The sequence below is a fragment of the Aphis gossypii genome, chromosome 2, assembly GCF_020184175.1.
Source record: "Aphis gossypii isolate Hap1 chromosome 2, ASM2018417v2, whole genome shotgun sequence".
NCBI lineage: Eukaryota > Metazoa > Arthropoda > Insecta > Hemiptera > Aphididae > Aphis > Aphis gossypii.
Window position 1 is genome coordinate 58357776 of NC_065531.1, and position 26601 is coordinate 58384376.

General features: G+C 27.0%; 1 protein-coding gene across 2 annotated transcripts; it reads left to right on the top strand.

The window, feature by feature from the left end:
* The first annotated feature begins 77 nt into the window (after positions 1 to 77).
* Positions 78 to 26425, top strand: LOC114125074 (guanine nucleotide-binding protein G(o) subunit alpha). Of its 2 annotated transcripts, none has more exons than XM_027988560.2 (9): positions 78 to 1128; positions 3389 to 3431; positions 7366 to 7516; positions 15585 to 15745; positions 17943 to 18071; positions 18150 to 18279; positions 22847 to 23000; positions 23874 to 24103; positions 24839 to 26425. In XM_027988560.2, exons 1-8 carry the CDS (start codon positions 1011 to 1013, stop codon positions 24059 to 24061), a joined length of 1074 nt encoding a protein of 357 aa, XP_027844361.1. In that variant the 5' UTR covers positions 78 to 1010; the 3' UTR covers positions 24062 to 24103; positions 24839 to 26425. The 2 variants fall into 2 exon arrangements, with proteins under 2 accessions (XP_027844361.1, XP_027844362.1); XM_027988561.2 differs by having other exon boundaries at positions 7366 to 7507.
* The last annotated feature ends 176 nt before the right edge of the window (positions 26426 to 26601 follow it).

The window sequence follows — 26601 nt, forward strand, 5'->3', positions numbered from 1 at the left end:
ATCGACGGTGACGGTCGCCAGGACGCCGGCAGCTATAGCTGGAGCGTCTGAGCAGCAGCAGCAGCCGCAGCCGACGGCCGCCCGTCCACCCGTTCAGCCCGGCCGTCCGCGGGTCGCCGCTGAAAACCCGTGTGGGTGTTGCGCCGAAACGAAATCGAGCGGATCCCTGCTACCGGCAGTCGTGCCACCTCGGTGACGGGCGACCGCGCGCCACCGGACCGTCAGGTTGGTCACACCCGGAGCGAGGCGGTCAGCTGCCGGTCTCCGCGCACGCCGCACGAGCACGCAACACGCACACACGTACGCGGTACACGCGCGCACGTACGCACACACGCTCACTCGATTACCCGATAGTCGATACCGCGCGCGCGCACACGGACGGGCGTCAGTTCGCGGTTTGCGCTTGCTCTGTAACCGCCGTCGTAGTCGCAATTCGCAAGCGCGTAGCGGTCCCCCACCCGAATAACCACTGTAGCCTCCGGTTCGATATTATTATTTGTTGTAATTTGCCGCGAGCGCGCGCGCCAGTTCGGTGTTTATATTAATCCGTCGCCGGTCGTGTCATTATCGCCGTTGTCGTAGGTTCTTTGGACACGGTTTCCCGTATAAATCGTAATATCTGGATTACTTCTCGTCCTTCCCCCCCACGTGAAGAGCCGTAAAGTGCGCGAGTTTTGCGTTTAAAATATCTGCGAGCGAGTGTGTGGTGCGAAAGAGCTTTGCCGGTACACCGCGTAAGGGTTCGCGAAAGTTTTGCTGCCGACGGCCTGTCCATCGGGTGCGGTAGCCCGCGAGTCATCGCCGTCGTCGTCTTTTACGGACACCTGCAACCTCAAGATATCTACCATAATATGCGTTACTCCGCGCACTGCAGAAGATGGTATCGATGACCGGCACAATACCGGTACGGCACCGTTGCGGTTAACGGCGGTCGGTGGTGCGATTCCGTCCCGGCGCGTATAATAGCCGCGCGCATTAAGATTTCAGCCCTAGCGAAAGTCGGCCGGAAGATGGGCTGCGCTATGTCGGCGGAGGAACGGGCCGCCCTGGCCCGGAGCAGGCAGATCGAGAGGAACCTCAGGGAGGACGGCCTGCAGGCGGCCAAAGACATAAAACTGCTGTTGTTAGGTGAGCAAACATCATACTCCGCCCTAGCGGCGACGTTCCTTTCGCAGGAAAATCCCCTTCACCGACGGAGATGACGACGCGGACGTCTTGTCGACGGCGGCGTGCGTACGTCTTATTCTGAATTTTTCATTTTTTATTTTTCGCGCTTAAATAATATTATTTATTGTTTTACTTATGAGTTGTTTTTGACATGCGAAATGCACTTTTCCGATCGAATGCATTATTAATTTATTATGACTGTCATACTTTCATCGCATGAACACACGGCCACGCAGGACCACACACATATAAACGCACACATACTACACAATCAGTGCTATATCGTCACTGGGTCGCGTGCACGGGGACTAGACAGTGAGAGGCTTTTTGGCAAGGTACCCACCCGGTGCTCGTCCCTGTGCGTGTGTGTGATTATTTTGGTGTTCCGATTGAAACCCGACGAGTATATGTGTCGTCGTGTGCCCCTCTGGGTCGTATGTCTGGTGTGATGTTCTTAACATTTTTTTATTTATTTCTGGCAAGTGTTTGAAGGTCGGACGTTGTCGAGTTTGTTTTTCCTCGTTTTAACACATTGCGGTTGTAACGTCCTTTCGACGGCGGGTAGTAGAGCTTTTTTAACGTCGTCGTTATGTACCTGAAAACGACGATGACGATTATGCACGCTCCGCTGCCGCCACAAGTGCACACTTGACGTCGTTTTTTCGCTCTGCACTTTCCCGCCATCCACAGTCCGATCGTTGAATCCTCTCAGCGATGCGCGAGGGTGTAAGTCCTGTCTGTTGTTGTTTCGAGAGTGGTTTGTGCCGGTGCTGAACGGGAGAAGACGATGGCAAGGGAGATCAAAAACAAACGACTAATAACCTATCATTTTCTCATCGAGAGAGCGTAATATATATAATATTGTAATATACCTTGCGCGCGTGTACGTATATTTATAATATTATAATTATATATAATATAAAGGATGTGTTGGACGGACGGTTTCTGTCAGAAGTGGCACTCCCGTGTTCATCCCCTCCCAGCAGTCGGCCGCCACGCGCGAGAAATCGATTTTCCGCCACCGTCGCCACCGACCCTTTTGCGCACACCGCGGATAATGGTAACATCTATATATATACATAGGTACCTATATGCGAGTGTGTGTGATATTAAACGCGTACTAGATTTTTTAACGTTCGAGTTTCTCGTAAACATTTTTTTATGGCCGGGTTGGAGCGGGAATCGGTCACCAAAAACGAAAAAAATATTTATAACTATCAGGTTGTGTACATATTTTTATAATTCGAGATTAACATTTACGTGCAGCACCATGCACGCGCTCGTTTTCGAAGTATAAATATTGTAACAATATAAATCGTATCGTTGTACACTCGTTGGTTATTATGATTTTCGTTACTTCCATATAATAAACCATTATAATGTTATCAAAAATAAAAGAAAACTAGGACACAGTTTTGGTGTGGCCCAAAATGTATACGCTTTTATGACGCTTCTTCTATAACCGTTGTAAATACTTGTAACTTGTAATTGTTTCAAAGACCAACCAGATAAAACATATTATGCCGAACGCGCGCCGGTTTGAAAATGTATAGATAAACATATTTATAATAATATACTCTATGGACGTTAAATCACGAAGTACCAGAAAAATGTTCTACTTCGGGCAAAGCGATAGGTATATAATATTATACGATCTTCTCTAACAATAATAGGTAACAATAATAATAATACCATCTAATAATAGTAATAATGTTTCGTTGCATGATGGCTACTGACGCTACTGTGTTGTAATTATACGTTGCACTGGCTCTGACAACCGGTTGTCGCTGTTTAAAATTGTATACAATTAGCAATTGATTTGGTCATTATATTATGATGATGATGTCATCATATAGAACCGAATTACAAATGATTATTTCTAAGATTTAGAATGAAACCTTTTTTTTTTATCGTTTTTAGGATCGATTACAACAATAACTCACCTATATACTATTATAGTTGTTTATAGTAAAATATCTGAGTTAAAAGTTTATTGAAGGTTAAACATTCTACACGGGTTAAACATCATTATACTTGATGGGCCATCGTCTTTTCTAGTTTTCTATACATTAATTTTTTAGAAAAACATGGTAACTTATTCTATAGGTTTATGAGATACAATCATTTTTTTTGTTTTTGAATTCAACGTTTAATTGAGCTTAATAATATGTACTAATAAAATCTTAAACCAACAAATATATAATTAATATTATTATTTCAGGTGCTGGAGAATCAGGGAAAAGTACAATAGTCAAACAGATGAAGTGAGTTTCATATTTTAATAAATATTGTTATATTAATTAATTTAAATTATTATTTATTTAAAAAACTGTGTACCTATAATGAATACAACTTCTTCCAATATTATTAATGCTGCATATATTCATAGTAGATTCCTATTTTAATAACAATATTATACATATTGTTTTACAATTGAAATAATTGAATATGATTTTACAAGTGGTATTTAGCATTTTTAGCATAAACAAATACTCGAGTAGAGTATCATTTAATTGTAGCTTATTGGTATTTGTAGGTGAGATGAATTTTATTAAGTTAAATTTTAAATAGTCTATGAAATCTTTTTTAAATGCCTTACGTTACTTAAGTACCTATATAATTCATGTATAATCATATTTAGATAATTTTGTTCGATTTCCTTATTACCTACACCTACTTTAACACATTATACTAAATTTAAATTAAATATATATCTACTTATATATTATAAGCAATTTTTAAACCGTAGATTATAATAGCAAAGCCGAAGAACGAATACAATATGACACTGTCAATAAGTAAAAAAGTAATTAAGATTGAACGAAGCAGAAAATCATACATAAACCATAATTATAGTTGTTACATTTGGTGTAATGATGTGAGAATTACATTTGAGAAAAATTCATAATAATATGACGAGCGAGACTACTCGTGTGTGTAAAACGACTTATTTTCAAATACCTAGGTAGCTTTTAAAGAGATAGGTAATATAGTGTCATCATTCATCGTTTGCTTAAATTAATCTCATGGTTAATATTGATCTCTTTAATACTTCAATTTTATTTATTTAGTTTGCTAAAATGTACACGTAAATCGAGACATAAATAGAATAAGTTCAAAATATGATCGACAGATTTTGCAAAAATGTTTACCAGCTATAAATTGTATTATGTTAAGTATATTTAATACAATTTTATTTGACCAAATAATTAATATAATGTTTTAAATAAAATTGTTATAAAATATAAAGTTTTTACATTATAAATATATAATAATATGGTAGCTTTTGTATTTGTTTGGTATTATTAAAAATTATTTGATTAATTAGAGAAGGTTTAAAGTATAATCGATTACTGGTTAGTCGTATTTGTTATGATAATAACATAACAGTAATGTGTAATAATTATAAACAAAAATGATTGTCTTTGAAATACAATTTAAATAAATTATATTCAAATTTTGTATTACTGTAGTGATAGGTAGGAATAGGTGGATTTATTATTTTTGTATAAATGATTTAATCATTTTTTTTTTTTTAATTTATAATAAATCTATAAATCCAAAATTTAGTGTATAATACCTATAGGTAAATATAAATCTTGAATAACTTTAAAATTTAAAGAATATTTGTAATCCTTAGGTTTGTAATTTTAAAATTATTTTAGAGTTTAATAAAAATAAAAATAAAAATTTCAAAAATACATTTTTGAAGTATACTTGAAAAGTATTAATAATGAATTATTTTTATTTTCACGTAAATTATGTTCCATATTTTTTTTGTTTTTAGAATAATGTGTTTCTTTTGTTTAAGGATCCTCAATATTATCCAAAATGCTTATTAGTGATTTACCAATGAGTTTATAATAACCGTAAAAATTATTAAATATATAATACATTAAGTTAGGTTTAATAATAATAATTATTGATACCTAAACTAATAATTTCGTCACTTTCTTCAAATTTCTGCAAAAATTTCATCCCTCGTATATTTATAGAATAATTAAACGTGTATAGGTAAACATCTTGGAAAATACGTTGGAGAATATTTATGCAATTTAACGTTTTTCCGTAAATTATAATAAATGTGCGATGTTTGCAAAAATACAAGTTTCCGCAACTATATAGGTACGGCGAGACCGACCACGCCCCGGTATTAAAAGCAACGATGTTAATGTGTACCACAAAACATGGTTTGATGACTCCTCGGCGTCGGTGGCCGTGCAGGATCGATACTCCCACGCGCACCCGTCTCGCTGGGCACGCAAACGCCATCGGCGGCCGCCAGTATACCGGCACATCAATGACCAGTCCTATGGTTTGGAACGTGGTTTTTTCCGAAAAGCTTACGACAATGTTGTATTTATAGATGCCGGAAATTGCTCTCACATTGAAAATATTGTAATGCCATATGTTTCCTTGCAGACGGATCGACATAAAATACAAAAATGTTTTTAATACACATGTATATACATCGATATTTACGATCTTCAATATACACTGCAGTGTGTGCAATGGAATGCAAACGTTATACTAGTTAATGACTGGTTTTTTAGATGTATATTAAACAAAAAACACATGATTTATATATTATATTAAATTACTATAAGTATAATTCCAATTCATATTAACAACCATTAAAAATGAAAAACAGTAATAATTGTTTTTATAATAATAATAATAATAATAATAATATAGCTATACTGCTATAGGTTATTCAAATTACACTACCGACTTATATTGTTGACATCGTTAGAAGCTAATAGCAATTATGAATTGACATACTTCAACAGGGTCGATGGAATTCTATAATTTCGTCAACGAGGAAATATTACCCATTTTAATATTTTATCAACTTCCTAACAATTTTAACAACTATAATATTACGTTTTGCTGTTTTGGTTAATAATTTAAAGCTATATGCTATACAATGGTCAGTTTTAAAAGTACCGTGGTAAATAATAGGGGTCTAAACAACATTACGCGTAATAATTTTTGTAGTATATACCAACCTACATATAATGCAAAATGTTAATATTATCGACAAGCAGTCATTGCTCTTTTGACGATTTTTTGAAAGACTTAATATTATTATGTTGCAATTTATTAATTTTTTATTTATATAATTTTTGATGTTAAAATATCTCCACATTTTACTCTGCAAAATAACAAACAAATAAAAAAGAAACACTGTATTTCTTCATAATATATTTTTTTTTATTTCAAATCTATTCATGTGTTCTTTATTCAATCTATGCTAAAACCTATTTGAATTTATAATCACAAATTATAGGTAGTTTAAACTTAGACAGCCGATTTGGCTTTAATGTCATAGTTGGTAAAACGGTTGATGGTTTTTTTTACTAAAAATGTTTTGTACCTATTAATTATTTAATCATTGAAATTTCAAATGTGATATGACAATACCAAAATAAATAAATAAATGGATTATACTTATGTAATGCTATTCGGTTCTTATCAATGGTAAAATTTTAAGGATATATGTGTATATATGATTTAAATGTCGGCCATTTACCGGGCTTCAAAACATTACATTACCTACACTTAGTACACAGAAAATCAACTATTTAGTTGTATTATATATCTGTGCTTATATAATTGATAAATCATAACTTAATGTATTATTGATATCAAGTATCCATTATCTTCTGCATTTACATTCTAAAAAACATTTCAAATATTTTTTCTTTTTATATCAACTTTATTACTTAGTGGTATTCATACCGTAAAATAATACATAATATTGTTATGAACGGTGTTTTATACATATATAAATTATTTATATCTAACATTTTAATATTTTAAGTGCTAACTTAATACAAACAGTATACAAATGAAAGTTGGCCAATTGAAACATGTTTAAACTGTCATCTTGTGTACCTATATTTATGTTAGTAAAACTAAATATTTTTAGAAGAATAGTAAATAAGTTAGCATATAATTTAAAACTTATACATCTTATCAATACATCGTTTTATTATAATACAGTCATACCTAATTCTTCATCGTAAAATTATAAAATTTAAACTGATATAGCAATTATTTTATTCTATTATTATAATTCTTTGTCATGCAATTATATCTATATATATTTTAGATTTTTATTCTTTCTTACTAATAATATTATATATAATATATAATATATATATATTTTAACGGTGAACTTGTGTGTGTTTTCAGAATTATTCACGAGAGCGGTTTCACGTCAGAAGACTTCAAACAATACAGGCCCGTGGTATTCAGCAACACAGTTCAATCACTGGTTGCCATATTGAGAGCAATGCCAAATCTCGGGATTGGATTCGGCACCAACGAACGGGAGGTAAGAAAAGCAAGTATTTTCTTTTAAACGATTTGTTAATTCAAGTACATATCTGTAATATCTATTAAACTCAAATAATTGGAAAAATAATCATATTCTATCATATTGATCGTCTTTATATATAATTTATATCAGGCTAATAAAACAATAACCAAAATTGTGTAAAACACTAATTAATATTATACAAGAAAGCGAAAAATAACCTAGCGATATTTGAACAGATGTTATTTTACATTGTTCATCAAAGAATTTACTGTTTATAACACAAAATGTTCTCCATCATTGTAAACCACTCGACGGCGCAGTCGTTAGACATCATGTAATTATCTTTCTAATCCCATCGTTATCTTTCATTATCAACAAAACGGTGTTTTCAAGTACATATCATGTAACTGCTACCTGGTGAATTAAATAATATGTGCATTTTATCGTACTTTTATATAAACTTGGATGATTTTAAAATTTGTTTAATTTAATTTTGGTTTTTATTTTCAAATTATATCGTAAATTTTAGAAATATTCCTTGAAAGGAACTTTCATACCAACTTGTTTAATGAACATTAAAACAATATTAGTACTTATAAATTATAATACTACCATTATTATACTTGGGTACGAACTTTAATAATGTTAATGATAATAATACGTTCAGGACTTTGGTTATAACTTATAACACGCGATTATATTTTCGTAACGCACGAAATCATATAAGTAAAAAAAAAGTAATAATTATAATTTAATTTATTTTACCAATGGTATTGAGATAGCCAGTAGCCACAATGCCACATACTATATTATGTGGCGCCACAATATCTAAAATCCTCAAATTTATAGTTAGTTTGGTTATATATAACATTTTTCAAACATATTTTACGTATTATTGCCTTATCGATTTGAACGGTCTTAAATAATTTAGTTGATATATCTGTACTAATTTTTCCCTTATGATTTTTGATGTACGTAATACAAGACCTAAATTATTATACGAAAAGCGAAAAAAAGTTGAACAATTTCCGGTAACGGGCTATTATTATTGATGTTTTGGGCTCCTTATGAGATAATCATTATACAATATTATATTACCTAAACACTACATTAGGTATAATAGGTATATTGTATGCCACAATATATTTATAGTATGTAAGTATATACACGAGCAAAGCGAATTAAAATTTGAGGTTCAAAGTTTTCCCACAGGGAAATTAACGTATCGACGTGATTACTACAATGTTCAATATATAATATATATATATATATACGAACACGCACACATACACATCGTATATGACATAATATAATATAAATATATATATATATAAGTTTGTGCGTGTACATTGTACACCCACGTAATACAGCGAATTAATTTGACCTACGATCAGCGACAGTTGCTGGCGGTGGCAATCTCGGAAATGAATTGAATTGGGTGTGTAGCGCGCGCGCGCGATCGCGCATGCCGTGGGGGAGTGTATATAGGGCCCGATAGCAGCGGCAATGTATATATACTGTATAATGTATATAATAATATGGTGTCCTAATTTTGGTTATCATAATTCACACGCAATCGGAAAGCACGAATGATATTGTCGTTGTTTAATTTTTTTTAATAATCCCAAAGTATATACGGGTTGAAACGACTGTAGAATTAAAATATGAAGGCGAATACGAATTAATCGGAGGATAGTGTACTTTTTAATACTTATATAATCTATACTATAACTAGTATAACATAATATTATATTATAAAAATTAAAATTAAAATTAAAAATATGGTTACTTACTAGGATCTAAAATAGTATATTATGCGATAATTTTTTCCTCCACTTGTTTATGAAACACAACACATTTATAATAATGCCGTTAATTATTTTACTGATAGTGAAAACGAAATATTATATATTTATACACTGATATTTGATATAATACATTATAATATATTCCTATTTATTCAACAATAATAACTCTCATTATTTCTAAAAATATTATCGTGTTTAATAATATATTTTTTTATGCCAAATGTAAAATTATTACAAAAATACAAAAAAATAAAGTTTAAAAAAAATATATGTTTTGCTATTTTTTATTATTTTTAAAACGTTTACTATTTTGAATGACAGTATACATTTTTAATTTTAAGTTATGAAGCAAAATATTTGTCTAAGAATCTAAATGTATCTAAATTTTGAATTTCAAATTATGTAGTAGTTAATTAGTATTTAATTAGATTTATTTTATTTAGTATTAAAAGCTTAGGTAACTGAAGTAATAAACCACAATTTTTGGATGTATACTATCGCTGCTCTGCTCATCTAAACGACTATATATAATATATATTATTTTGCATTCCAATTGTCTTAAATGTCTTATAGTAGTAAAGTATATTTATATAATCCTTAATCAATATTATGTCAAATGCCGAAGAAAACATTTAATAATGAAAAAGGATATATTTTTTAACAAAATATATAGAAATTTATTCATTTGAGAAACAACGTGCACTTATCTGCAACATTTTATGATATAAATGAAAAATTGTTTTCTGATAATATAAAAACAAAATGACCAAACGTATTTGAATCGATGATTGCAGAAACATCACAAGTCATATATTTTATGAAATTGAGATACCTATTAGTAAAAAAACGTATATATAGGTACTATTCATGTGTTTCTATGCGTTGAGTATAAAAACGTCTTTAGTTGTATAATTAGTATAATTAGTATATGATGTATTATATGTATTTATTCTTAATTTAAATTTTTTTCAAAATTATTTATGTTATATAGTTTTTATCAATTATCCAAAAGTTTTAAATAATTGACTCATGAAGTTTTTGCAATCATCGATTTATTTATCCATTTTTATTTTGTGGATAGTATATTACATAGTAGCTGAAGTGAATAACAATAAAAATATCATAATAATATGAATTCTACATGGTTGATAGTTTATATGACGTCATACTCACGGAATAAGGGCTTCACTAGATCACTGTACATTCATGCAATGTGTCTATGATGTAATTAGAACGACCATTTTTTAATCATTTCCAGGCGTATCTGAAAAAAAATTAAATTACAATGTTTTTTTTTAAAAAATTTTGACATACTTAAGCTTGTGTAAATGTATTACAATCGATTATCCTTATTTAGTTAAATATATTTCCAATATAATATGAATACAATGCATATCGACATTTTAAATATACTATAAATAATAGTATAGTACTATCTTTTTTAACTAGTAAATACAACATTTTTATATCATAATTTTAAATTTGAGTTGTATTCACAAATTAAAATAATAAAATGAATATATTAGATACATTATAAAAAGTACAATATATAAACTATCCTATTTATAATGAAAAAGTAAAAGTAGATACTAATAGATCATTATTATTTAATACAGCTACCTATCTTATTTGGCCATAATTGAAAAAACAATTCTTTATATAGGTTTACAATCGCATCTGCTTTCCTTTTTCTTGTTAATACTATAAATAAATTGCTAGGTATATTATAAAATGTAAATCAATATCCATATTTATACAAATACGTACAATTTGCTATAAATTATAAAGAAACATAACGTTTTATTCTATTATAAATTGTGGCGTAGAATTTGCAAAAATATATTCATCATATTATATAGATATATAAAGTATTGAAATATTTTAAAGCATTTTTGAGTATTTGCCTATGTTGACTAGACAATGGTTTGATTAATTAAATTTAAACTGATTATTAAATATTATAATATAGGTATAAGCAAATATTAAATGATCCCTCCAAAAATGTTGATACAACAATCCTATACACAGATATACGTAATAAATAAAGGTTACGTTGTACCTATATCTTAAAAAAAAATATAACGGTATAACTTTAATAAAATAAAAAATGAAATTAACTATAATATACGTTTTCAAAAAACCTAAAATGTTTTAAAATTAATTTCTAATTTTGATTAAAGTTTCATTTATATATTTTTAAATTCTTCATTTCAATAAAGACATTAAATTTAAATATATTTTTATAAAAATATTAATAATTTAAATAATATAAGAAATATTATTTTGAATACTGACTTTTTATATTATATCAATTTTTTATAAATTTACACCTTACATTTTGTAAAATAAAATTACTTTGTCCAAATCCTCGGCAAGAAAATCAATTATTAAAAAAAAAATCAAATTTTCCAAAACAAAAACCTTCGCCTAATTAAAAATACTTCCTTCTATGTTTCGAATCACAAACTCCACACTGATCTAAATATACAATCAGTTATTGAAACCACCTCTAAATCCTATTAACATTATCACAACTCTCTTCCTGATCACCCAAATCCTGCTTCTAGTGAAAAATCTTTCCAACCCAAAGCTAGAAATACTTTGAATCTAATTATTATCTAATTTATATTATGAGATTTATGTCATCCAGTCTATTATTATGAATAAGTAGGGCGTATCAATGCTTATTGAACACTAGTCATGAAGTTTTTTTTTGATTTTCTCCATACGTATAATTTTTTTATTTATTTTTGTGATTACCAATCGGAATTTAGATTACACGGAGATCTTCACTGTATTACGAACACAAATAGTTAAATACATTTAATACTTTAACGTTATATTATGTAATCTATTATTAAATAAGTTTGCTTTATTAGTAATAAAATTTTTGCACACAAGTCTGTATAAAATATTAACAAATATTTTCAAGACAACTTACTAATAAATGCATGAAAAATGTGATAATGACTGATAAAACAAAATATAATAGTCCAACCGATGTTTTCTCTGGTAGTATTCTCACATAATTAGTCAATATAATATTAAATTTACGAGTATTGTTATCTACTAGACTACAAACAACAGTTTTCAGTGTGTGTAAAATCTCTTTAATCGTACAACACTAATTACTGCTGAAAATAAATATCTATCTATATGGTTAAAACGAAAGTATAGTTATGTTTACTTGTAATAGAATAGAAAATATGTTTGGGAACTAACTATTGAACTGAACGTCATAATATTTATAATTACACATATGACATTACTTACATATAATATATTATAAGTACATAATATTGTTTGGGTCATTTAGTAACTACCTACCCAATGATATTTTTTAAAAACCATGTACATTTCAAATTCCCGATTACATTATTTTTATTATCTAATAAATTAATATTCAATTCAATACCAAAACAACCATTATTGTAAAAATAGATTTGTGTTCAATTATCTAACATTCTAATGATTACTTGTAAGTTTGTTATTAACTAAAAATATATTATACGTCTAACTGATAAGTGTGAAAAGAGTCAGATATTCCTCAATAAAATATAAAGAGCAGCTAAACTAATATAAGAATATATACAATTTATATGACAAACTTCTTAAAAGTTACATTAATTATTAATAAAAAATATATAATTAGTTACATCATGTAAATGAAAATATTCGTTTTTTGAAATAAATAGATTTAAAAATTCAAAAAACTGGTTTGAGCACTCGTCTTTCTTTATTTTCTTGTATGGTATTTCATATAATCATACTGTATTGTTAAATTTCATTTAATTTCTAATAAAACAGTTAAAATAATCGGAATTAAAAATAATTCATGGTGGATTTTGGTTACTTATAGATAGTTATTATTTGTGATTGCTAATTTGTGTTGGCCATCTATTGCTGTTAAACAAACTATTGAGAATTTCAAAAATTATAAAAATAAAATGTATTTTTAGTTTTTAATCCATATAGATGACTTTACCATCCCAAATATTTTACCCCGAGAAAAATACATAGTAAATTTTAAGTCCTCTTGCTATCGAAAATGATCTAAAACTACATAATTTGTTTGAATAATAAAGACTATTATAATAGGTTAAAAAATTGTAAAAATTTAAAAAAATATATAAAATTAATGTTTTGAACATTTAAATTGTTGTTTTTTTCGTGTTTTTAGGAATAGAAATATTAATTTTTTTTTTATCAACAAGTATATCTACTAATTACTAGTTTACTTTTATATGAATATAGGGTGCTTAACTAGTTTCGAAGAACATAATATTTCCAACTTATTTTAATTATTATTTCTGACATTTTGAATGTTGTTTAATTTTTAGAACAAATTTTCTTTAATTTTTTTTATAGCCTATTGAATGTCAAGTCAATCAATTAAATATTAAGCTAGGTTACAAGTTTACAACTTGTTTTTATACTAAAATAGCCAAAACTAGGCAGCAAACCTATTTAGGTATTGATTATAAAATGCGCTATTAATAATTAATAAATAAGTGGAAGCTAATAAGTAATGACATTTATAAAAAATCAATTTTTTTTTTTTTTATATAATACTTTATTGTGAAATTAAATGTTATTTTATGATGTATTAAAAGTGTATGTATGTATACATATTTACTAATAAAAGCCTTTGATACATAAAATAAAAAAAACAACTTTAAAAAAATGTATATAATATCTACTTAAATAAATAATTGATAAAATATATTTGAATTAATTACAAAATATGATTTTAATTAGTAATAATATTTATGATAAACGTATAGGCAAGTATATTGTATTAAATATTGAACTTATACAGTTTTATAACTCTTATAAATAATTTTAATATTTGATTATGATTATTAGTAAAATTATTATGTAATTGAGACATAAAAATGATGTTTTATGTTTAATAGTGTATAATACATAGTGTACCTGTGCATTATACACTGTATACCTAAATATATATTATATAATCTGTTTCCGTTAAAACAAATAAATGTATTTATTTTTATTTTATTCATTTATTGTCAGTATTTTTGCTTACCATATTTTTTATTTGATAGGTATATGCTACTATCAATATTTAATCGTTTTAAACCTTGAATGACCCCCATTATTTTTTCGATAACTTTGATAATTTAAACGATCAGAAAAAACTCAATTCTTAAAATACATCCTTGTAAAAGCAGTATTATAATAATGAATAAGTAGTTGATTAAAACTTAAAACACTAAAGATAGTATTTATTAGTATTTCTTGAACTTATACTCGTAGTTTTGAAACTACCTTTTTCTAATTCGTATTAATATCTCAATTTCTTAAGTTAGTTGACTATTTATATAGTTCGTATTTTTTATTATATTCATTGACAGAACTCGATTTGGTATTCCCTCGCCACCACCATAAAAATTATAGCCCCGTCCTCAGTCAATCATCACTTGGTAATTTTTAATACAACAATTTGACATTATTATGGTTAATTTTTCTTTGTGAATCATCTATAGGAAAATTGAAAAAAAATTTAGGTAAAATGTTTTATTGTACTTTATTTATTGTATTATCATTTTAGTATGTTGTCAGTTCGTCACTATTATAAGTGTAATTTCAAGTCGTACAAACGTTATCTTAATATATATTATTTAAAAGAGTGTATTACCTTGATATTTAATATTGAAATTAATTTTATAACAAAATAATTTTATAAATGAAAATGCAATATGTGTATTTCGAGATAATAAAACTTCCTAAGAAAATTATCTTATTTTTATGTTTATTCGCGTATGGTTTTAAAAAATCATTTATTAATATTTACTTTTATTTAAAAGATTTCGGTACATAAAACTATCTAAATACGATGGGTGGTGGCGCAGTGTGATAAATAGTTTAACTCACGGCGGTTAGGTTAGGTTAAAAAAAAATAAGTATAATAATTTGTATTTGATTTTAATTTTATAAGGAATTGTATGAAATGTATTGAGTTTTTTTACTTCTTTATAGTTTGAAACTTAAAACAATTTATACAATATATATTGAAACATAAATTTAAAAACTCATTAAAAAATCAATTTTCAATTTATAACACCCTCCTGTGTATGGCAGAATCTTCTAAAAAAAAATTCTAACGGGTTATATACACTAAGAAAAAATTAGGCAAGTATTAAGCACCATACAAAAAAAAAATAGATTAAATTAATTAGTATAATGTGTAATCTCGTGTTTTGCACTAATATTTAAATATAACATAATTATGTAATTCATTAATTTTCTTTATTTTTTGGTAGACTGATGCGAAAATGGTGTTGGATGTAATACAAAGGATGGAAGACACTGAACCATTCTCGGAAGAATTGCTGACTGCTATGAAGAGACTGTGGGCCGATCCTGGCGTGCAAATGTGCTTTTCTCGGTCAAATGAATATCAGCTCAACGATTCTGCTAAATAGTAAATTGATACATTTTTTTAAAATTAATTTACTACAATTAGTTGGTATATACTATATAATATATAATTCTCCCAATATTCATCAAGTTATATTTTTATATTTATTTACATAAATTGAATATACTCATATTTCTGTTGAATACATTTATGACCAAACCATGCTAAAAGAAACCATTACTATGTTAATGTGTGCCTTGGAGGGGTGGTATTTTATGCGTTGAATGTTGATATATAAACCTTTTATCGTAGTTATATGAATTCATCAAACTATTTATAATTAATAAATTAATAATAATATTAAATATTTTGAAATAATTAATAAATCAAAAATTGAATCATATTTGATAAATTCATTTACAAAAATAGTATTAAAATTTCATTTAAAACTATTATTCTATCAATATTTAAAACATTTATGATCAAAACAGTTTTATTTTTATACAAATTTATTATATTTTATAAATTCAAAAAAATTATTTAGGAGACTTTTTAATTGCAATTTGTTTTTTATTTTATTGTTACATTTGTTAACACAAAACCTTAATATTTTTTAATACTAAGATTTTATTATTTCATTAAATGATTTAACTTTTTATTTAAGTTTAATTTTTATTTAATTCCATAATATTTTGTAGTAGCAATATTTTTTATATTCTACCGCACTATGTAATTAGTAAGAAATTAGTTAATATTCTTATCATATTTAGCAACATACATTCAAACACCAAAAATAGTTTTATTTTTTACAGTCAAAATTTTTATTTGTTCTAAAATAAGATACCATAATATTTATCTATTTGATAAATCGTTTGAATAACAATATATTGAATTAGGTATAATTTTATTGATCAAAAGAAATAATTTACATATTAATTAATTATTCCTATATTGTAAGGAGTATTACGAACTATTGCAAAATAGAAAAACGAATGAATATAGTCCAACTAGAAATAATTTACATTGTATTCAAAATATTAAATACATGTAAAATATTGAACTTTAGATATTTATTTTCTGGTGCATTATTTTACTAATTATTATAATAGATCTCCATTGGATTTTGGCCATGTATACATTTTTCAATTTTCATCATATGTATTTACTTAGACTTCACTGACTTCTAATTTTTAGACGCATTTCATTCGAAATTAATGGACGTTCACCATTCCTTTAGAAAGCTGAGAAGGATTTCAGATTTTATTTGTTTACTTTGAAAAACGTTAACGTGATTCTTTCGAGGGGCCATAGCACAGCAGCTGGCGTTCTGTTTGAGCACTTTGAGCTCAATATTGGATATAGGGGTGCACGGTTAGTTTAGTTGCTAGTCGGGCGTGGTCCTCGATGACGTCAGTGGATCGATACCACCACCACCGCCACCGTGTTACTGTGGGAAACGGAATAGGTGCACGAACGAAAAAAAAACCATTACCGTACTTACCTGTTTTAGATAACATCTATTTTTACGTAATTTTAAAAATATACATGCATAAACCACATTATTTTGAAACTCCGTAAAAAAATATATTATTTTCGCAGAGAAAAATTAACGAACTATAAGGTTAGGTTAGGTTTTAACCTAACTGTAATAATCCACATAATCTTGGTCATTTATACCATGCATTATTATATAAGTAATACGATATTATTTTTATGAAATACTCGGAAATTATAAAATTATTATATTGTTTTAAAAAAAGTTAATTTTATAAAATATACCTATTAAAATATATATGCATATTATAAATTATTTTGGGGATATAAATTTAATTCAATTAACATATTTATTATCCTTTAGACGCTCATAATATTGAAAAAGTTGATCACCTGACACCTGTGCTAATCAGTATCTGATAATTTTTTTAAAATACAGAAATTTTATAAAATAATGTTCCAAATAGGATTAATATGTATATTATTGTTGATAATTCATATAAAACGAAAGTAATTCGTAATATATTAAGATAAGTATTTTATTTTACTTGGTATGTTTATACCTTGTAAAATATTTTATAATAATCAATTGAAAATCCTTTTATTGTTCTTCATGGTTTTATAGAAATTGTAGGTATTTATAATAACATGCCATGTTATCATGAATTCAATAAATATATTTATAGTCGTACACATTTATAAATTAGTTAAGACTATTTATACTTTTATTGTGATTTTATTAACTAATTTATGAATTTTTGTTTAGTTTTCTGGACGATCTGGATAGGTTAGGATCCAAAGATTACCAGCCCACAGAACAGGATATATTGCGTACCAGAGTAAAAACCACTGGTATTGTAGAAGTGCATTTTTCATTTAAAAACCTTAATTTCAAGTGAGTTTATTTTTTGATAATGGATATTATTTTGAATACTTATAATAATTAAATAATTTTCATTTCATATTATCATAGATTGTTTGACGTTGGTGGTCAGCGATCTGAAAGGAAAAAATGGATTCATTGCTTCGAAGATGTCACGGCGATCATATTTTGTGTTGCCATGTCAGAGTACGACCAAGTGCTCCACGAAGACGAAACAACGGTAAGTACTAAATATCCGAAATATTATAATGTATATTTTCTTATTGATATCGACTTGGGCTGAATAAAAAAAAAAAAATAGAGACAATGACACGCAAGCACACAACACACACAAATATAAACGAGATCATGAATAAATTGTCACATCTAATAGTAATCGTGTGATAGCCACATTGGCACTAATTGAACTTTAACCCCTCGTTGTTTATTGCATTCAACATTCATCGTTGACTACCCAAAGACATTTAGACCAATTAAAATTGAAACCGTTGCAGTTGTACGAGATCATCAATCGATCTATCCCACCTGATGTCGATATTACTTAAATTATCCGTCTGTTATTCGTTGCCTTATCGTATACATTACCTTTGATTTAGGATCTTTCTTATATTCAGGATCATGATAAATTATAATGTAGTGGTATGCATGTTTAATTATGAATATTTAAGGTGGAATGTTCTATAGGCATTGTTTATACTGGATGCAGATAACGAACTGTGTATTTTACTTACGAACAAAATTCTATTCGATGTACCATTTATATATTTTGATTGGACTAGGTAAGAGATTTATAGAGGTTTCTCAGGGTGATTTACAATCGTATAAATGTTCGTAAAGTTTGTACAAAATAAAGGTAGAGTGCCTTAAATGTTAACAGCCCATTCATCAGATAAAATATAAATTTGTTAAATTAAACGTATAATATTCCAATGAGAAATAAAATCTGATATCCGTAATAGTTTTTTGGATTTTATGAAAATATATAGATATAATTTGCTTTTTACAACGCATGTCATTACCACGTAACGTTTTTTTTTATTTTAAAAATTATGCTTTATTACTTATATTGGTTTCCATTTCAAAATTATCTTTAATTTTTCGATGTACGCATATAATCTTCATCACTCGTACCGATGTACCACCTAAAAGAATCTGTATACAATATACATGTGCCCAGTCACCCAGATATTGTATATGCATGAAATTGTGTATATGTGTATGCGTACACATAAATATATTTATCTTCATACAATATATATTATATATATTGTATGAAGATCTTATCTCCGACTCTGGCGCTGGTCGTCGTCAAGGCAACACTACTCCCGATCGATACAACCTCTCTCTGATACTCTCACCGTCCCTACACAAACGGTCAACCTTTGAACTATATATATATATATATATATATATATAACTACTATGTAGTGCTTAATTTTAATACTTATAATATAGTATTCAATTTACTTTTACAAAAACAATTATACACATTAATAAAAAAAATGTCGTAAATTATGTTTTTTAAAACTTATTCTAAAAATAACGCGTACTAAGATACCTATAATAAATTATCTAATAAAATATATACATATTAAAATAATAGTCCCTACCCTATATAGGTATATGTTTTGTATATTTATAAATACGTTTTTTAAATAAAAATGAAATGATAAATTTATAATTTTATGCTTTTAAATCATATTTATCATAATATATTAGTTGCATTTTGAAAATTGTATTTAGTTACTATTTTTAATTACATATAAATCATGATAATATACATTTTTAGTTATTAATTTAGAATAAAGATTACTAAAAGAATACATATTAGGCATTTTTATTGATATTAATGATTGAATGTAATTTGTTGGTATACTGACTATACGAGTACTGTAAAAATATATTGTTGTTATAAATAATAACATTTTTACATAGAATTTGATTCTATAATTATATCAATGTTTAATGAAAACGGAAACTGGTTATAAATTACATGTTTTTTTTTTTTATCAAATAGTCCGACTGTAAAAATAATTTGATTTATTTTACAATAGCTATAGCAATAATGAAAATATAAAACTAATAAAATATATAATGGATACAAATACCAATTTCATTACCTTGTATATCTTTCTACGATATAATAACAACAATATAAGTTTAAGTACTGACCTATAAACACGAAGTAAATAAAATGATGGAGCAGTGCGCTGCTTTTACTGTCAAAAATGACGTCCTAAGCGGCTCGAATAATCACCATTAAAAAGAATATTATTTCAACTGTTGGAGCTTCTCCAAATATTATATTACAACAAAGTTCTTTACAAATTAAATAATGTTATAATGGATTTTTGTCCAAAATAACGTATCAACAAGTAGGTATTAAAGCATTTTAATAGTGCGTGTAGATTGCTTATTTTAACTTAATATGATAATGACATGCTAATATTGACATTTTTAATAAATTAAAATATAAAACTACAAACCTGAATTATTGCATAAACTTAAATACTGTTAATGCCATTAGCATTTTTAATTTCAATATTTTTTGCTATAAATTTTCTTATTCATTCAATAATTTATACAATATAAATTTTAAAATCTACACACGTTTATTGATTTCAAACGTAATATTATGAAATTTAAATTAGTTTATTTATTATTGTTTCTAATTTGAACACAATTATGTGTATGTCCTATGTTGTTTGTTAAATTTTTAATTGAAGTATTTGTTATTTTTGTGTCCGAATCGCGTATTAAAGTGCCAATAACTTTTATTATTTTCGTTCATGAAAAAAAGGACGTATAAATTCTACCCCTAATAACTCATTTAAAAATTAAATCTATAATTTACATATGTCTATTAGTTGAAATAAATAAGAATAAACCACAAAATATTGTTTAAAAGTTTATCACCAAGGTTTATGTATGATATATTTATTCAATAAATTATAATCTTGTTGTACCTATAATATATGTTCTATTAACCTTACTGGTGATGTTTTTCTATCATGACTATACTTATTTATTATTTCAAATAGAAAAACGTATAGCTCCATTCGTTAAAACATGTTTTTTAAATAAGATAATAGTTAAGTAATAAATAATTGAAATAGAAATTTAGTTTATAATAATACATTTTATTGAATTTAAAATTAAAATGATTAAAATTCTGTGCAAAAATGGTATATTGTGTGACTAATTAATAACTTAATGAATAAATATATTAATACGTAAAACAAATTTGTTTTAAGAATTTATCAATTTCAAAATTTTGATTTGGGTACCTATACCGTAAACAATTGGATATTTATAGATCTTGTATTTTTTGTTACAACGATTACCCAATATAGAATCGACTGTTTTTGATCAAGCTACGATTATGGCAGGATGTATGCTTTGGTACAAAATCTATGTAAATAGTTTGTGATAGAAATTGTAATTGAATCTCATCTCACACTTGACTGTTGAAAATGTAAAAGCTTGTCATAAGTACTTGTGACTTTGTCCGGCATGGTAAAAAATAAACGAGTGCCTAAATAAACGACTGTTATTTGGACAACAAAGCTCTAACGATTGAAATACATTAATTACTATTATCATTTGTAAAATCTTTTTACTACGTAAGTATATAAAAACCAATAATATAATAATGTGAGTTTTGATCATTTACACTTTTAAAATTTCCATTTGCATATCGTAATTGTTTTTGAAATTCGTGGACATTATATTATTTATAATTTGATAATACAAAACACCTTTGTACTATTGATATTTTTTTAAATCTATGCCATGATTCATTAAATTTAGATGTAATGTTTGATTAACAAAGTTGATGAGTTCTTTATGAGTAAATTAATTTAGGAAGTTGGACGAATTTCAGAAATATTTTATCAATTTATTTTTCCTCTCATTTTGACAAATTTGGAATTGTCCGTGAATTCCACGAATATAGTTAAAAATGATTTTTCTGTGTGATAAAAATTGAAATAATTGAATATTTAAAAATTATAAAATAATAATAAAAAAATTTATTTGATTTTAAAATTATTTTTTATAAAAATTTTAAGTTTTTAAGTCTCCAGGTCTTTCAAACTTACCTTATCTAAACCTTACCTCTTACCTTTCTAAACTTTCTAACCTAATCTTATCCTTAGTACATAATAATAAAAAACTCATAACCTTTCTTTCGAATTTTGATTTTAATGCATCAATATTTTCAAAAAAAAAATATCTGCTAAATATTATGCAATAAAAAAGGGGGTTTCATTTAAAAAACAGAAGTTTTTTATCTCCCCAATACATTTCTTAAAGAAAAAATAGAATGAGCATATTTGGCGAGTCACTGTATCATATTATACAATAAATAATTACAAAATCAAAATTTTATTTATATTTATTATACGCATTGTATTGTATACAAATAATGTCCACTAATTGTATACAATTATACTGTATCTAAATTTATGGTATCTGAGTTAAAATTTAGATATATTTCGGAAAACGTTAACTAAAACAGAATAAAAGCTGTGATTAACCCGAAAACTATTTAGGCATTTTGACACTTATATGGCTTTAATATGCAATAGATGGATCATTTGTAATTTGATAGGTACATGACTGATAGATTAAAACAATGTACTATAAATAATGATTAAATTGGAGACGGAAATAGGTTATAAATTTTAAATACTCTTAACAAAACTATACATACATATTATATTGATGTTATTATTTCAGCTGTATATGACATTGTTTTAAACTTAATAATTAACCTTGTTTTTTAGAACCGGATGCAAGAGAGTTTAAAGCTTTTTGATTCAATCTGCAACAATAAATGGTTTACCGACACGTCTATCATATTGTTCCTGAACAAAAAGGACTTGTTCGAAGAGAAAATCAAGAAATCACCGCTCACAATATGTTTCCCAGAATACGCAGGTACGTTAAATTGTGTATAATAATGATATCTTAAACGACCATCACAAATTATTAACATTTATTAATTTCAATATTAATGCTACTGTTGTTTATTGATAGCTAGGTATTGATTTAAAAAAAAGTTATATCATAATTTCTATAAAGTATCTTTCGGCACGATCAACACATTTTACCAATTTTCTTTACTTGATCAAATAAACAATTAGAAACCATGTGCTAAAACAAATTTGAAAAATATAATTATACTTTTTTCAAAGCGACTTGGCACGCAGTGTATAATATATAAACGTTTATCTGCCATCCTCCAGAGACGCGTGCAATTCCATAATTACTACCCTAAATAATGAATTATTTTCGTGCATGGTTTTGAATTTTGAATTTTACTTTTTTAATTCTTATAGGCGTAAGTATATCTAGGCGTATTAGTTGATTATATTTTTTCAGAAGTGGTGATAAACTTTGAGATAAAATATGTTTATGCGCAATTTATTATTTGTTTATATTTAAAAGTAATTTTAATTATATTAAAAATTATAGTGAACGATTGTTTTCAACCTATCAAAATTGGGTTTTAAATGTATATTTAACTTCCGATTTAACCTATGTAAAAAAATGTAACAAAATAAGCAGTTGTATTTAAAGCTATACAATAAAATTTACCTATTTTTAAATATAAAAATTTTAATTTAAAATCAAGAATAATATTACGTATCTGCAAAGTTTTGACATTTATTTTACCTCCTCCAACATCTTTTGGCACATTCCGCTTCTGTACGCTTAAATGTCTGCTGGTGTACCTCAATATTATATAATTATAAGCGTATTACTACCAAATGTATTAATTGTAATTTTCCGATTTTCCATTTGGTTCAGGTGCCCAGGAGTATGGAGAAGCCGCTGCTTATATCCAGGCGCAGTTTGAAGCCAAGAACAAATCCACCACCAAAGAGATCTACTGTCACATGACATGTGCGACGGACACCAATAATATACAATTCGTGTTCGATGCAGTTACAGACGTCATTATAGCCAACAACCTAAGAGGATGTGGACTCTATTAGAAAACATCGCGGCGCCGCATAAACAGTTTACACGCGTAAAAGGTCCGTCTACCAGTTATTATGGTGGCCGTTGTTACCGAATTAACCGTTTTGCCTTAACTATACCAATCTAACGTCGCAGACGTGACTGTCGCATCTGTTCTATTCTAAAAACCTACAACTTCTCGATCATCACGAGTACAATTACCATAATACCACTTGATTAGGAGCCAATACCAATTAACCGATTAATATTATATCATCATAATATTTATATTGGTCGTTTCATAATGCTCTATTTAACTGTTATTATCTGCCAAAAACATCGAACGTGCAAAAATTCATATAAGTACATACAACTATTAGTGGAATTTTCGTTTTTTTGGATTTTAAAAATTAATCCCTTAAAGTCTGAAATGCATTGAGTATAATATAATGTATCTTTATTTCGATAGAACATGTAAAAATGTGTTAGTAAAGCTTCCAACATACAATCGTAATCAAATATCTCTCTAATGTAATTATTACTTATTAGCATTATTTCCTAAAGGCCTAAAACATTAATACAACCAACGTATATAACGAATAAAAATTAATATAATTTTTTACATGACGGAATGTAATAATTTTAAATAAAATTGTATTACCCTATAAATTCTCAAATTAACAGTAATCATTACTTATTATAAATACTATCATTAAGTCAATTTAATTATATATTTATGTTAATCAATAATGAATTAAACATTGTTTTAATTGTTTCATTTAGCATAGCCTAACATTTTTTTATGTTTACAGGTTTGATTTTAAGTACATGAAATTCAATGCACACATTTCCAAAAGGCCAGTTTCGGTGTTCATGTTAATTTAAGGAGACGCATCGTACAATATGAAATACACATACGCACACATATTACCTAAAAAAATTGTACCATAAACGTGTTACCTATCCTTTTTATTTTATTTTAAGTTTTGAATCAATTTTAAAATTAGCTTAAAAATATATTCGAATATTATATTTAAAAAAGAATAGGTATAATGTTATATAAAGTTTTCATTTCAATAATTTTATAAAATAAACAATATTGAATATTATCTATATATTATAATTTTTTTTTATCAGAACAAATTTGTATTAATTGAGAAGATGGGTATAAAAAAAATTCATGTATATGATAAACCAATTCATATGCTTAATATCGCACAGTAGTTTACTTAACAATTTTAACAATTTTAAATTCAAATAAGTATATACTTAAATAATATACGTGAGGACCAAACGTAAACAAATTAAATTTTGACTAACGAACAAAATCAGACTTTAAAAAAATCTTATAACAATTTGCGCACAATTTTCTACTGTCAATGCATTAATCAAATATTGTAATCAAACCAGCATATCGATAAACCGCTATGATTCATGAGTATTAAATGAAAATTCTTCAGTGCCTATTATTATTTAATTATAATAATTCAAAAATAAATGAAAATTGTTGTAAAAATTTAATTAAATAGCCATAATATTCTAGCATTGAAATTCTATACATTATATAGACAAATTTTGTTTTCTGTGTAAATATAAAAAAGCGTAGAATAGATTTGTTTAGCTTTTAATCACTTAAATTTAATTATATACGAAACTTAATTTAGGGCAGAAAATGTGAATACAAAATTTACACATTATAATTAATATTACTATAACTAATTGTACTACGGCACAGTGATTTTTATTCAATGTTTTATTCAAACCAATTTTTTTAAATTGTTTACATTAAAAATAATTAAGAATAAAAAATAAAATGAAATACATTGTTATTAAGGCTTGACAGAAATAATTAAAAATGAAGCCCACTTTTTATGTAAGTGTAAATACAATTTTTTTGGAGTTTAAAAAAAAATAAAATTAAAAACCATGAGTATAATCACTTTTTCCCATTTTGTACAAATCTTGTTTCCTCTACCTAAAAATAAATAGAGCGAGGAACTAATGATCGTATTATATTGTTTCACATTGAAGTTGTTGGTTCTTATTGAGTGCAAAATTACATAAAATTATGTTTAGGTATTTATTTACCCATTTTTGTTTTTATGTATTTATGATTTTTTTTTTTATTATTATTTATTTTAGTATTATATTATAGGTTTATTTTGTACAAATGTTTAAAAAGAAAATCCTTGTAAACAAATTCTGTTCTAGTCATAGACATTTATATTTACAAAATTATTACTAAATATTATAAAATAATAATAATTACTACTTATATTAATAATAATAAAATTGTCTCCGTACAAGGTTGGACATCGTTATCTTTATAATTTATTATAATGTGTTTGATTGAATTATTATTAAAAAACAAAAAAAAAACAAAGTTAGTTTTTTCTAGATTATTGCGTTTATATTTCCATTTCAAAAATCAAGACGAAATATTTTTAAAGTTTTTCCAATCAAGGTATTTTTTATTGACATATTCAAATGTATAATACTTACAAATTAAAATGAAATGGATAATTAGCATGAAGAATGTCATGTAATGTATAACCAGTAGTAGTATGGTAGTAAG